Consider the following 13,953-nt stretch of genomic DNA (forward strand, 5'->3'; position numbering starts at 1 on the left):
TATTTTTATTTATTTATTTGTTTATTTATTTATTTATTTGCCCCATTTTTAAATTTGGTAATTTGTCAAAAAAATTAGATCATTTGTCCTTAATTATTAAGTTATAAGGGTTCTCTGTATGTTCTAGGTACAAGTCCCTTATCAAATACATGATTTACAAATACTCCCTCCTATTCTGTGGGTTATCTTTTCACTTTCTTGATGGCATCCTTTGAATTGTAAATTTTTTAAAAATTTTGGGGCACCTTGGTGGCTCTATTTTTTAAGCGTCCAACTCTTGGTTTCAGCTCAGGTCATGATCTCAGAATCTTGAGGTTGAGTCCCAGGTCGGGCTCTGCACTGGGCATGGAACCTACTTAAGATGTTCTGTCTCCTTCTCCCTCTGCCTCTTCCTGCCTCCCTGCTCAAATGAGCTCTCTCCCTCTTAATTTTTTTTTTTTTTTAAATTTTGATGATGCCCAGTTTACCTAGTTTTTCTTTTGTTGTTCTTGCTTTTGGTGTCATACCTAAAATCCTTTGCCAAACCCAAGTCATGAAAACTTATCTCTTTATTTTTTCTTTAAGAGGTTTATAGTTTTACCTCCTATATTTAGGTCTTTGATCCATTCTGAGTTAATCTTTGTGTATGATGTGAGGTAGGGGTACAACGTCATTCTTTTGCTTGTAGAAATCCGGTAGTCCCAGTACTTTCTCCTTTGATCTTCAGAAGTGGACCCAAGGAACAAAATAGAGTTAGATAGGTAATAAAGATGATTTTTTTTATAATTTCTTTTTATTATTAATTCATGAGAGACACAAAGAGAGAGATTGAGGCAGAGACATAGGCAGAGGGAGAAGCAGGCCCCATGCAGGGAGCCCGACGTGGGACTTGATCTCAGGACCCCGGGGTCACGGCCTGGGCCGAAGGCAGGCGCCAAACCACTGAGCCACCCAGGGATCCCCAAAGATGATTTATTTTTAAGAAATTGGCTGGCTTGCACAATTGTATGGGATCACAAGTCTGGAATTTGTAGTACCAGCCCCAGTAGGCTAGAAACTGAGGCAGCGTTTCTACGTTGCTGTCTTGAGGCAGAATTTCTTCTTCTTTGGGAAACCTCAGTCTTTCCTCGTCAGGCCTTCAACTCATTGCATGAGGCCTACCCACATTATAGAGGATAATCTGTTTTACCTAAAGTCAACTGACAATAGATATTAATCACATCCATAGATATCTTCACAGCAACATCTAGACTAGTGTTTGAGCAAACAGCTTGGCCCCAAGCTTTCTTGACATAAAAATTAACCACCACAGGTGATATTATTCCCATCTTATAGGTGAAGAAATTGGGTCCTGGAGAGGTCAGAGTTCTTCTCCAAGGGCACAGTAAGTAGCCAAGTGAAAACTGTACTGAAAACTAGCTCCAAAAAGGTGTTCAGTCCCCACATCTACACGAGGCCTTTCCTTTTGTTCTGAGAACACCCAAGGCTCAGAGGACACTTGAGTATTCTACAAGCAGGTTCCAGAAAAAATAGTTTCATTGACCACAAATATATGCTGCAAATGACTTGAATTTCTCTAAAATACAAATTCCGCATCCTATTGCCCCTGCATTTTTATCTCACTAGACGTGAAGTTAGACGCAGACTTTCTCGGCCCACTTTCCCCAGATGTCCCGAAGGGCTTGGGCTCGCTCGTCTCTGTGCCCTGCCGAGGCCTCCGAGGACCGCGCTTGGGTTAGAAGGGCCTTCTCTCTTTGGGGTTCCTGTGAGAGTTTGCTCCATCACCTTCTATCCTCAGCTTTCCCCCAGACGCGGCAATTCGGCGTTTGGCCCAGAACATGGGCGAGGCTAACTCGTGAGGATGGTCTGTGCTGGCCTTTGTGTGTGTGTGTGTACATGACTGTGCCTGTGGGTACACACGGATATGTGTGTACATCTGTGTGCTCACATTTGCGCCTGGATAATCCAGAGTATGGTCCACCCCTCCAAATCCTTCATCACATCTTTAGCCACTAAGGTGATAGTGCCCCTCTGTGTCCCCTAGGGCCACACTCAGAGTCTAGGGATTAGGTCATGGCCATGTTTTGGGGTCTGCACCCACCACAGGGCTGAGCCAGGCTTGAGATCCTATTAGATAAGGCCAACAGCCCTTACGCTCTGTGTCAAGGCATCTCACTGAAGTCCCGGGTCTGTCTCTCTAAAGGACCCTCTGCCTTCTATCCTCCATCGGCCCGGCTGCTGCTGTCTCCTTGGCGATACCACCTGCCTCCTCTAAATCCCACGTCTTTCTCTTTCTCCGTTTTATTTAAATCTCTCCCAACAAATGATACTTACTGTAAACAAAGAGAGAGGGAAAGACAAAAACAATCAGAGGCAGAACACGGGAAGTGAATGTAAAGCAGCTCACATTCGGCCTTAATGGCAGCGCGGTTTCTTAAGGACGAGCTCGTGGATGCCCGCCGGTGGAAGGTATTTCTGCAGGTCCGATGAGCACATTCATCATCTGAAGATGGGGTGCTCGATGGGGCTTCATGAAACTATCAGTGTTAGGGACGCGTACCCCTGGGTGCTCCGGCGGGCAGGGAGCTTTTAATGTGGGAACCGCCATGGGGGCCTGGGAGCTGGCTCCTCTGCTGTGTCTGCATTATCAGACCCGTGCAGCCACCACGCCGTGCACACTCATCCACGTCCGCGGAGGCCCGGGAATGCCCCGGACAGATGGCATCGGCCGGTGCCACTCCCTGGGCTTCGGGAGGGCGGGTGGCCCCAGAGCCCCACCCTCAGGGCCGCTGGACGGGTCTGGGCTTTGGCTGGTCGGCTGGGACCCGCACTTGCTGCCGCTCATCGCAGCCGTCCTGCTGCCCGCTGTCGTGGGCACGGATCTGCCAGGAGCTTCCAGGTGACGCTCTTCCTGCTGACACTGCTTCCGTTTCCAGGAGTGGAAGTCTCGATCGAATATAGGGCCTTGCCATGTCCTTTCAGTACCTCGTGACGGGAGCGAGCTGCGGCCCGAGGCGACCCTGCCAGCCCGTCGGTGCGTGACAGTTTCCCCTGGTGGCCCTGAGACGTGGCACTGCTCGGCCGTGGGGTCCTTCCAGGCCTCCTGTTCCGCGTGCCAGGCCCTGGGCGGCTGCCTGGCCGGAGCCTTGTCCAGCTGCGGAGCAGAGCCCGGCACCCACGCGGAGGGGCCTGAGGGCTCCAGGAGGCGCCCGGGTGGCCTCCGGACGTGGGCACGGCCCTGGGGCCCTGGGACAGCCACGGAGCTCACGAACTCACCGCCCAGCTCTGAGCTCCAGGGGACGCTGCACCTCCATGTCCTATCTTAACCCCCCCAAACTAACACGCTCAACCTCAGTTTATTCACTGTGTATGTGTCCTTTCTTCATTGTTCTCGTTTTTTTTTTTAATCACAGAAGAAAAAAAAGACCTTTACAGATAAAGAAGGTTTTTTTTTTTATATTCCTCACCTTTCTGCTATTTGCTGTGTATCCTAGTCCTTTTATAAACTAGTGTGTCAGCGTGACCCTCGATGGGTTTTTATTGGAGTGACTCGCATCACTATGCTGCATATCTGACTCTGCCACTTGCTTTCTTCGCTCAGCCTTGTATTTTTGATTTCTAACCATACTGGTCATCAACTAGTTGGCCTTTTGATTGCTCTCATCGCTTCACCATACGCACGGACCCTCTTTTTGTTAACTATTCTCCACCGATGGATATTCGGTCTGTCGCAGGTCAGGTTCCTGGAGAACCAGAATGAGCCGGAATGGCTGAGGGAGGCACCCGGGGGCTGCACCCGTCAGGGAGGCGAGGATGTTGGACAGAAAGAGAAGTCCAATGTGGTACAGCTGTCACCAGGACCTCAGCCAACCTCAAGGCAGGCTCTGCAGAGGCGACGGCCCTTGAAGAGTCACCCCAAATTGGGGGTGCCTGGATGGCTCCGTCGGTTGAGTGGTTGAGTGTTCAACCCTTGATCTCAGGCGCAGGTCTTGATCGTATGATCATGAGCTTGAGCTGCACATGTGCAGCATGGAGCCTACTTTTAAAAAAAGAGTTACCCCAAATTGAAGCGCGGCACCAGGCCTTCATACCGTGCACAGTCACTGGATGGAGGATGCCCTGAGGAGGGAATATAACCTGGATGAGTCATTCCTTGCAGGCACTTCTTTCCACTCCTGGGACGATCCTGAAGGGGGCTCCAGGTGGCACCCGACACCCAGCCCAGGTCTCACCAGGGTGTCTCATGGTTGCCTTGTGCAGCACTTGCTCTGAGCCCTTACGTGTAGCTGTCTGTAGAATGGGTATGAAGGAGAGGAGTGTCCAGAGCTCTCCACTCTCTTGGATGCAGCTGAACTGTCCTCCAGGGTGACCGATACCACGGGCAGCCCCCCCTTACCCCCCACCATGCCCGTGGGCTCTATCTAGAGCCACATGGCTTCATGTCTGCAAATCTAACGAGTATAGGATGGAACCTCAGGTCGTTTCCATTTGCTTTTCTGTGATTACAAATGAGGCCAAGCGCAAACACCTGCAGGTGGTTGATCCTCTCTTTGACCCCCTACTTTGTCCCCGAGGAGAAGCCGGACTATACTGTCCTAGCGCTTCTTTTCCTCTCCTCCTGCCTTTTTTTCAGTTTGCCCGGAAGACGGGCCCCTCCTCCGAGATTTATTGCAGTTTCACAAGTTGCCAATGTATCGGAAAGTCCCGGCAATTTTGCTGATCTTTGGCTGAAGGCAGGCGCTAAACGCTGAGCCACCCGGGCTGCCCAATTTTGCTGATCTTTGGGTCAAAGGCATGTAGGTGTGTGTGTTCGTGCACGACTCTGTGATGTGTACACGTGTGTGGTGTGTTATGTGTGCTGTGTGTGTACGTGTGCGTGTATATTGGGCAGCCTTGGGGGCCATAGGGCAGGTGTGAGCCTGGCGCTGTCACTCCTGGTCGGGCCCTTCTTAAATTCAAATCTGACTGTGCGCCTGGGTGGTTAAGCACCTGACTGTGGCTCAGGTCATGATCCCGGGGTCCTGGGTCAAGCCCTACCTACGCTGGGCTCCCCCGCGGGGTCCTGCATGGAGCCCCCCGTCAGGGAGTCTGCTCGTCCCTCTCCCTCCATCCCTCCCCCTGCTGGCGCTCTCTGTCTCTCAAATAAATACATTAAATCTCTTAAAAAAAAAAAAAAACTGAGTGGTTTAGAGCACAACCAGGGGCTAGCCCTCAGGCTGACCCGAGACGATGCAGTCCTTAGAGGCTTCCCCTCCACCCTCCAAACAGTCCTCCCGCCAGCTGTCTGCTGCTGCTCCCCTGACTTCTGGAGAAAGGGCTTGTCTTTTTCGCACCGTGAACCAGGCCCAGGAAGGAAGAGGAAGGGGGCTGACCACAGCTCATTCCATTATTGTCCCATTGTTCATTTTAGAGAGTTTCTTGTTTTTCACTATGAAAAGCAATGTTCATGGGCAGCCTGGTTGGCTCAGCGGTTTAGCACCGCCTTTGGCCCAGGGCGTGATCCTGGAGACCCGGGATTGAGTCCCCACATCGGACTCCCTGCATGGAGCCTGCTTCTCCCTCTGCCTGGGACTCTGCCTCTCTCTGTGTATATCTCTCATGAATAAATAAAATCTTAAAAAAAAAAAAAAAAAAAGAAAAGAAAAGAAAAGCAACGTTCAGCAAACATCAAGATTTCTCCGTATTTAATATATTTCTTCTGGCGGAGACTCAGAGCCAGTACTGCTACGTCAGCAGTAGGAGCATCTGTGGCAGAACTTTCTCGTTCGATCCGAACTCCTTCGATGGACAGCAGCAGCCGCCCTTCCCCGGAGCCCCAGAGTGCCAGGCGCGGGGCTGGACGCGCTTCCGCCCCCTCCCGGCTCCTGCTCCCTTTCCCGCCCTCTGCGCCCCTGCTTTCCCAATCCTGCCCTCTCTTGGTTCCCTTTGTCCTCACGGTGGAACCTAGTGCCTTTGCCAGGGGAAACCAACAGGCTTCCCAGCCCCTCCTGTGTTTTTAGCTCTGCCCAATCGTGTGCGGCAGCGCAGGCCCACACTGGCCTCGAGGGCTCTTCCTGCCTCCGAAGTGGGGAACGGAGAAGGGCAGTGAGTGCTCGCGTGCTGTGGGGTCCGGGTGGCAGCACAGTTGGTCAGCACAGGCCTGGCGGGGGGAGGGGGGCACTCGGGAGCACAGCCGCCTCTTGGGTTCCTCCTGGAGGTGACTTTCAGGGCTTCTTCTCAGGCGGGTACGTGTAGGCCTGGTACTTGCTAGGCCGGCCTTGGCTTCTAGTCTCGTTATGGGAGGTGTTTTCCTGGCCGCGAGTCAGGTGGCCGCCAGGACGGGCCCCAGAGAGGAGGCATCTCCAGCCCCGTGAGGAGACATAGAGCGTGTTCCAACTCATGCGTGACACCGAGGACCGATGTCAAAACCTGAGAGGACCAAGCATCACACGTGCGTCTGCGATGCCCATGTGCGGGGAGCTGGTGTACAAAGCCTGGAGTTTGCAAAACAGCCAAAAGTGGGGCTGGGAGAGGCACGATAGGTGGGCAGATCCTGAGGCCGGGACCCCGGCCGGCTCAGGGTCAGCAGGTCCGGGGGGCGAGGCAGGCCTGGCTCCCTTCGGGGGCGTCAGAGCGTCAGCAGGCTCACCAGGTGGAGGGGCTCTGGTCGAGGCCCCAGGCCAGTGGGTGAGGACCGAACCTAGGGAGGTGGTTTAAGATCAGTTTGACTGGTGCGGAGTCGTCAGCACGGACGTTGTCAAGGAGGAGAACCTGGTGCCTCTGATCTCCGGGATTTCGTTTAAAAAGGCGGCAGCGGCGCATCTGGCTACTGCAGACCTACCTGCCCTTGAGCCCCTGGCCCTCCGGCCGTGCTGTCCACACCGGCTACGGCACAGGGCCTGCACCCCGTACTCCTCCGCGTGCCCCAGGAGACCGCGTGCCACCCCACACGGCACCCAGCGCCGACCCTTCCTTGGCAGCAGGATCCCCGTGGCTTGTCCAGCTTCTAGGATTCTATCAAAACGGGGAAAGAGGCATGCCCGGGTCGCTGCGTCCCTGCAGCTTCTCTCTCCAGGGCCAGCTGTGTGCAGGGGGGTCTCGTGCTTGGGTCCCCCGCAGCAGGTTCGCGTGGGATCCGCGTGGGCCCCCGAGGCCGGGGTGGTGCCAGCCCTTCATGGGGGACGGCACATGGTCAGGGCGGGGTGGCCCGGGGTGGCCACTGCCCTGAGGCTACGGGGCTCTGTCCTTTTCATGTGAGTGGGCTCTGGGGTCACTGACGGGCTGGCCGCTGATGGAGGCTGCTCCCCACCGTCTGCAGGTTGGGGGTTTGTGCGGGAGGAATCCTGGCAGCCGTCCGGGGGAGGAGGGGGTCGCTAAAATGGCGATGACCATTGGGACTTGGGGGTTGCCTGGGGCAGGGGAGGAAGAGGAGGTGCTTGTGCCACAGCTGTGGCCCGTGGTCTGTCCGTGGGGTCCCGGGGGCCAGGGGGTTGCCCCCGGGCTTCTAGGACGTGAACCACCTGTCGCTCCCATCGCCCGCTCGGCTCTAACTGCCCTCCGCTCCGGGTCTTGGTGACCACGGCCCAGCACTGACGCAGACCGACAAGGGGGCCTCCTGCCGCTGCCCCGAGCACCCGGCGGGCAAGGATCCCACAGAGCAGGGCCGGTGGGGGGCACCACCCGAGAGCCCTGACCCTGTGAGGGCCTGTGTCCCTGCCGCGACCCTGACTCTTCATGAGGGAGGTTGTCCGGACGGAGAGTGTGGGGTTTGACCCCCGTGGCCGGGGTCAAACCCCAGCCCTCCCGTCTGAGCTCTGAGCCAAGGCCGAAGCCTCCAGAAGCCTCCACCTCCTCTTCATTTGCAAAAGTCAGGATAGAAATGTCTTTTATTCTGTGGCTGTCGTGTGAGCTCCGGAGTGCACGTCCCTGGGGACCCCCGCCTCTCCCCGGGGCTGGCCCTACGGTCCCCCCACTCCACCCCCTTGCTGTCGCTTCCTGCTGGGGGCTTCCTGCCCGGCATCTCTGAGCCCCTCTGTCCTCCCGCTCTGCGCCCGGGGGTGGGTGACATGAGGAGCAGGGGACAGTGCCTCCCTACGTGTGATGCTGACAACCCCCCACCCGCAAGCGCGGTAGTAGAAGCGGAGGGCTCAGTACCGCATCGGGGGATGAGCTCTGCTGGGGTGATCCCCCAGAAACATCCGTGGGGACATGGACGCCAAGCAGCACCTGGGGGGCGCTCCCGCAGATTCTTTTCCCAGCACGTGGTCCGGGCCCCGTTGCCCTGAACCTGGGCCCCGAGTGTGACCAGGCTGCAGGCTCGCAGGCCTCGTCCCCGGAGGACCTGGTGGCGTGGGCGGCTCACGAGCAGAGGCTGGCAGGTCCCCACGCCAAGCCCACAACAGCCACAGGACAGAAGCACGGTCGTGCTCCTCAGGGTGGGGAGGTCGGGGCCAGGCTGCGGCGGGGCGGGGGGAGGCTGAGGGGTGCCACCGGAGCCGGGCCTTCAGGGAAGGTGACTGGGCTGCGGTGGAGCGGGGCCTGAGGGCAGGCCGAGGACCGAGGGAGCCGGGCTGGGGCTGGAGCGGGGGCGGCTCTGGCTCCAACCTCTGGGCCCGCGGGCACCACGCAGGCCCTTCCATGGACATCTCCCGGGCCCCCCGCAACGGAGACGCTGCCCTCTGCATCCACCTGAGGCTCTGTCCTCAGGGAGGGGAGGGCCCAGGGGCAGGGGTGGCCTGGGCGCGGTGTCCGGGGGCCATGAGGCCTCTGATCAGGGGAGTCCACCGCGGACACACTCGACTTTATTTCCGAGTGAAGCTTTGATGCAGTCGCAGGATTGTGCCGCCGGGACTAATTCCTCATCCGGTCTCACCAGGAGTTAGTATTTTCTACAATTCGGTAGTTAATTGTATTTAAATTAATGAATTTGAATTCTGTTAAAGCTCTCCGTTGGTTCCATGTAAACTAACATAAATCTGTTTTTTTTTTTTGTTTTTTTTTTAATATGCTAGGAGCTTCCACCCGCGGGGAAGGCCAGGTGGCGGGGCCTGCGACGGGCTCTGCTCCGGCCGCGGCCCTCAGGGCTCCCAGGAAACCCCGTCCTCCCCGAGGTCAGCGGGCCGAGTCGGGTCCTGGGGCCGGGGCCGGGGCCGGGGCCGTGCAGCTCAGGGAAGCCGGCGGGGGCGGCGGGGGCCGGGAAGGCCCGGCTGGGCGAGAGGACTAAAAGGGACATCGCAGCCACCAAGGCAAGAGCACATTTATTCCGACCAACTCCAATCCAGGCCCCGGGGCGTCGTGCTGGTGAGCTGCTTGGGCCGCGCACACCCGGGGACCCCGTGCTGGGCAGTGGCCCGCACTGCCAGCTGAATGCGCTGTCCCACGGCCCCGGTCCCGCCCCGTCCCCCGTCCCCCCTCCCCGCCCCCGGCCCCCCGGCCGCCGTGTGTACGCAGCCTCGGGCGCCTGTCGTGCACTCCATCCCTCCTGCAGCTGCTCTGGGGGATGGTTGCCCAGGGACTCGAGGCGCATCTGAGAAAGCCCCGGGCCCCCGGTGCAGCCCGGCGCCCGTCAGAACGTGCTGGACGCTCCAGCGGCCCGGCCAGCCTGGTGGGCACTGGCTGGGGCTCAGTGCAGCTCGGCCCCGCTGCCCGCCTCCAGCGTCTAATTTTCTTTAGCTGTGAGGTGACCTGATACCCTTTGATGGGGTACCTGAGAGGGTCCTGGGCCCCGGGGAATGACGGATCTGTGCAGACCGAGGGTTGGACCCCATCTCCATGGCCGGTGTGGCTTGAAATGCCTGTGTTTTGGTTGCTCGTGAGCCCCACCTCGCCGGGTTGCAGGGAGGCTCGAAACGAGGGGTGTAGAGCACGTGGCTCTCCGGGCCCGCACCCCCTGAGTTGTGGGAATGTGCCCCGTCCTTCCCGCCTCCTTTAAGCCCCACCAATCTCTGCACCTCATCTGTCCAGCCCCCTGCCTCGTTTCTGCTATTTTCTGCTAACCCTGGATTGCTTTCCTCTCGGCCTCTTTTCTCTTCTCCCCCCTTGCACCCCAATGATCCTTCCGGGCTCTCCTCCTCTCCCCCGCCGCTGCCCTGGCCCCGGCCACTGCTGTCCCATGCGAATGGACCCAGTGGTGGACGCCTGGGGTGGGCAGGCCATCACCTCCTGGACGTGGCCGCCCCCTTCCCTCCTTCAGGCTGGCATGCCCAGAGGGAAACGGGGCCCGTCCACCCTGTCCCCCCCGCCCGAGGCCGGCACTACCTGCACCCACACTCTGCCACACTCATCCCTTCGTAGTGGTACTTGAGAGTGGGGACCCCCATGTCATCCTTGTAGAGGATGGAGATGGGGCTCAGTTTGGTGGGCACGCAGCAGGCCTTGCCCACCTTCATGGGGAATTTGAGATGCACCAGAGTCTGCACGATGGCGTGTTTTGTTGGGGTCATGTCGTCAGCCAAGGGGAAGAAGCAGCCGCCTTTACATTCGTAAGCGTCGTACTCCTTGGGTGCAATGATCCAGCTGTCCCAGCCGATGTCCTCGAAGTTCACCCGCAGGGAGGTCTTCTGACAGTGGTTGTTGGCTCCGGCACTCCTCTTTCGTCTGGCTAACGAGGACCCTGTGGCCATGTGACCTTCCCCGCCCCCCTCGGCCTTGCGGTCACCCGCCCCTGCTGGACTGTTCTTGGACCACTTCGTGAGCACGCTGTCCTGTTCGTGGCTGATCATCTCCCTGAGCTCCAGCCTGGTCTCCTTGGTCCCATTGCTGCGGTCGTTGGAGAAGACGACAAAGAAGGGCAGGTTTTTGGAGCCCGGGGGGACACTGATATCCAGCTTGTCGCAGCCCTTCCTGTGACTCTCCACAGTCACTTCCAGTTTGTTTTTGCTCTTGGTGGAGTCTGCTCTGACCCACCGCTTCACAGCGCTGGACACCTCGAAGGTCTCCCAGCCCTCATCCGAGATGTCCTGGGACACGAGGAACGTCTTGGTGCCTGCGGAAGCATCCCAGGCATCTGCTCCATCCAGAACGTCATAAATAGCCATGTTGCCTCTCAGTTCACGAGAAGCGGCTCCGTGACCTTGGCAGGAGACGTAGAGTCGGAGCTCGGCCCTGGTGATCTGCTCATGCCTAGGAATGGAGACGTTGAAGAGCAAGATGTGCTTCTGGAAGGGGAAGTCCTCTGTGGCCATGATGGAGACAGCATCTGAAATGCAAGGGCACAGTCAAGGTCACCTTTCATGACACCAAAGCTGAGACTTGTGACTTGGGTCAAAGGGCATCCAGGATGCCACTGACCAACTCTATCAAATCTTTATTTGGTTTCACTTAGGCCCTTCGTGTAGAAGGATTTAAAAGACATTTAGGATCTTCCAGAAAACCAGAGGCAGGAGGTGCCTTGCATTGGAGTTGACAGGTCCGCCCTTCAGGGAGCACCTACTAGGTGCCCAGCATCGCACTAGGAGCTCTGCATTCTCTGTGTCACTTTGCTCTCCGCACGGGCCCTGGGACGGTCTAATTATTTCCCATTTTTACAGATGTGGAGACTGGCATTTGGGCTGTTTAACTGCCAAGCGCGCACATCCTGTTAAGCTCCTCACATTAAAAGAAAGTACCAAATAAGCAGCGCAGCAAAGCATACCGTCAGCCTCAGAGTGGGAATCGCAAGCGTGTGACGTGGGAGGAGCCGCCCTGGGCGGGGATGGCAAATTTCCAGCATTAACACAATGTTAAAAATCTCAGCAATTTAAACAGCAAAGAAATTATTCAGAACTCTAATTTCCAAGCAAAGTGAAACTGAATTTTTTTTTTAATTGGGGGAAAAAAATGAAAGAGATTCGCCTCACCTGCTTTGTCACGTTAGTCATCAATGGGGCGTACCCTGTAGCTACCCAAGTGTCTCAGTTTCCAACTTCTCCTAGCTGGCACGCAGCCACCAGCACATCTCTGTGATGCCACGGCTCGGTCACAGCGTGAGGGGAGCCTGCGTGCTGCTGTGAGATCCGGCAGCGTCTGGCAGACCAAGGTGCTAGTCTGGACTCTGTCCCTTCCCAGGCTCGTGACCTCGGAGAAGTGCTGAGTGGCTCTGAGCCTCAGTTGCCTCATCTGTGGAATGGGGCTCATCCTCCCCGCCTTCCAGGGTTGGTGGGAGGCTCCCCCAAGGCGGCACATGGAACTTACTGACACTGCCCCTGGCTCACAGCTGACGCTCGGCCAGTGCTTCTGCATCCTCCTCAGACCCTCCTTCCCAACCTGCACGCCCCTGAGAGCGCATGGCCCCGCACCCGGTGTGCGTGTGCCCTGAGAGCGCATGGCCCCGCACCCGGTGTGCGTGTGCCGTTCTGGCTCCTGCAGAATGCATGGGAACAGCGAACGGGGCCCATAAGCAGGAGTGGTCTCCTGTGCCATGCTTGGAAAATTGCTGCGGGGCCATGACACACACAAAACATCACCCTCCCTGCCTGAGCCGCGTTTAGACCGTCTGCGAGGAAAGCGTAATTGGCCTCCACAGCGGCGTGGGCCGCGGGCTGAGCTGGGTTGAGCCAGGAAGCCTGTGCTGGAGACACGGTCAGTGCTGGGCAGGGGAGGGGATGTTCATGGACGTGGCTCCAAATGCTGGACCCCTGGACCATGGGATGGTGATGCGGTCCAGCCGGGGAGGTGCGCCTTCTCCCGAAAAACAGGCTACAGAGCTGGAGACTTGCTGGCAGCATCTGGGTGATCCGTAGACCATATTTTTTGAAATCAAGCTAATATTTTAAAAATCAGCAAGTTCACATCCAATCTAGAGTTTTCTCCTTCTTCTGGGGAATCAGAAAACTCAGGACTGCCGGGCTTGCACCACGACTATGACGGGGCATGTGCTCCGCAGGCACGGCAAGTCGGGGAGCTGTGGTGCTCGGCCAGACCTATTAGGGGTTTGCAGGTGTCAAGCCTGTGGGAGGGAGGCCCCTGTGCCCAGGCACTCAGAGAGGCAGTGGTGGCTGGGGCTGAGCTTTCTGGGCCCGCAGGGCTTGCATCACAAGGCAGCTGCCGAACCGCCTTCTGACCTGGGCAAGCTCCCCCTGTATCTGCCGCCTTGGCCGCGTCCTGTGAACTGAGTCCGTGTTTGCTACCTCCCGGCCCTCTTCGATGGGGTAGATCATTTTATGTGTAGAAGATGACGGGCTTGTCCTCTAAAATCTCTGTCTCGGAAAAAATGCTCAGACGTGTAGACGCTTTGTGATGGGAGAGAAACAGACCTTCTTCCAAGGTCCAAAAACACACCAATTGGTTGAAAGCTGGGTAAGCTGTCTGTGTTCAAGTGGGGAGGCGACCGCCCCAACCTCCTCCCCGGAGCCGCCCGGGGACAAAGCCCGGCCCGCAGCGCCAAGCTCACCCATGCATTGCATCTCACTGAGCTCCTTCAAAGGCCCCTTGCGAGCCCCCCGTGGGCCCTCCTGCCCCCAGAGCCCCGGTACCTTCCACGCTGAAGCTGCGCACCACGTTGGAGGCGGGCGCGGCCGCCTTGTCGCTGGCGTAGCGGTGGTACAGGTCGAGCATGTACTGCGGCGGCTCCGCGCGGGCCCGGGGCTGGGCCGGGACGCCGCTCAGGTTGAGGCCGCGCAGGAGGTCCCGCTGCACCGCCTGCGGCAGCGCCCTGAGGTCCCGCGGCCCCCCGGGCGCCCCCTGCGAGCCCGGCCGCCGGCGCCCCTCGAGCGGCCGCCCCCGCGCCCCGCAGCCCAGCAGCCACAGGGCGCACAGGGCGCGCAGGGCCCCGCCGACCGCCCCGCCGCACATCCTGGGACGTGCTCGCCCTGCACAGGACACTGCGGGGCCGCGGCCGGGTGGCGGGCAGGGCGCGGGGGCGGGGGCGGGGCCGCCGGGCCTGCGGGGGGCGGGGGGGGGCTCCCCAGCCTGAGCCGGGGTTCACCGCCCTGGCCCGTGGCCTCCTCCTCCCCGCGGCCTCTGCCCCCGCCAGGCCTCCTCCCCCCAGGCCTCCTCCCGCCCCCTGCGGCTGCTCCA

The 13,953-nt window shown here is 58.3% G+C and overlaps 1 protein-coding gene across 1 annotated transcript; it reads right to left on the reverse strand.

Annotated features, from left to right (window-relative positions):
* Window positions 1-9,392: 9,392 nt before the first annotated feature.
* On the reverse strand, window positions 9,393-13,728 carry GDF2 (growth differentiation factor 2). Its single transcript, XM_072822830.1, has 2 exons — window positions 13,410-13,728; window positions 9,393-11,155 (listed from the first exon to the last, which is right to left on the reverse strand). The coding sequence occupies exons 1-2, from the start codon at window positions 13,726-13,728 to the stop codon at window positions 10,212-10,214; spliced, it is 1,263 nt and encodes a 420-aa protein (XP_072678931.1). The 3' UTR covers window positions 9,393-10,211.
* Between the last annotated feature and the right edge of the window lie 225 nt (window positions 13,729-13,953).

Source organism: Canis lupus, chromosome 4, assembly GCF_048164855.1.
Source record: "Canis lupus baileyi chromosome 4, mCanLup2.hap1, whole genome shotgun sequence".
Taxonomy (NCBI): domain Eukaryota; kingdom Metazoa; phylum Chordata; class Mammalia; order Carnivora; family Canidae; genus Canis; species Canis lupus.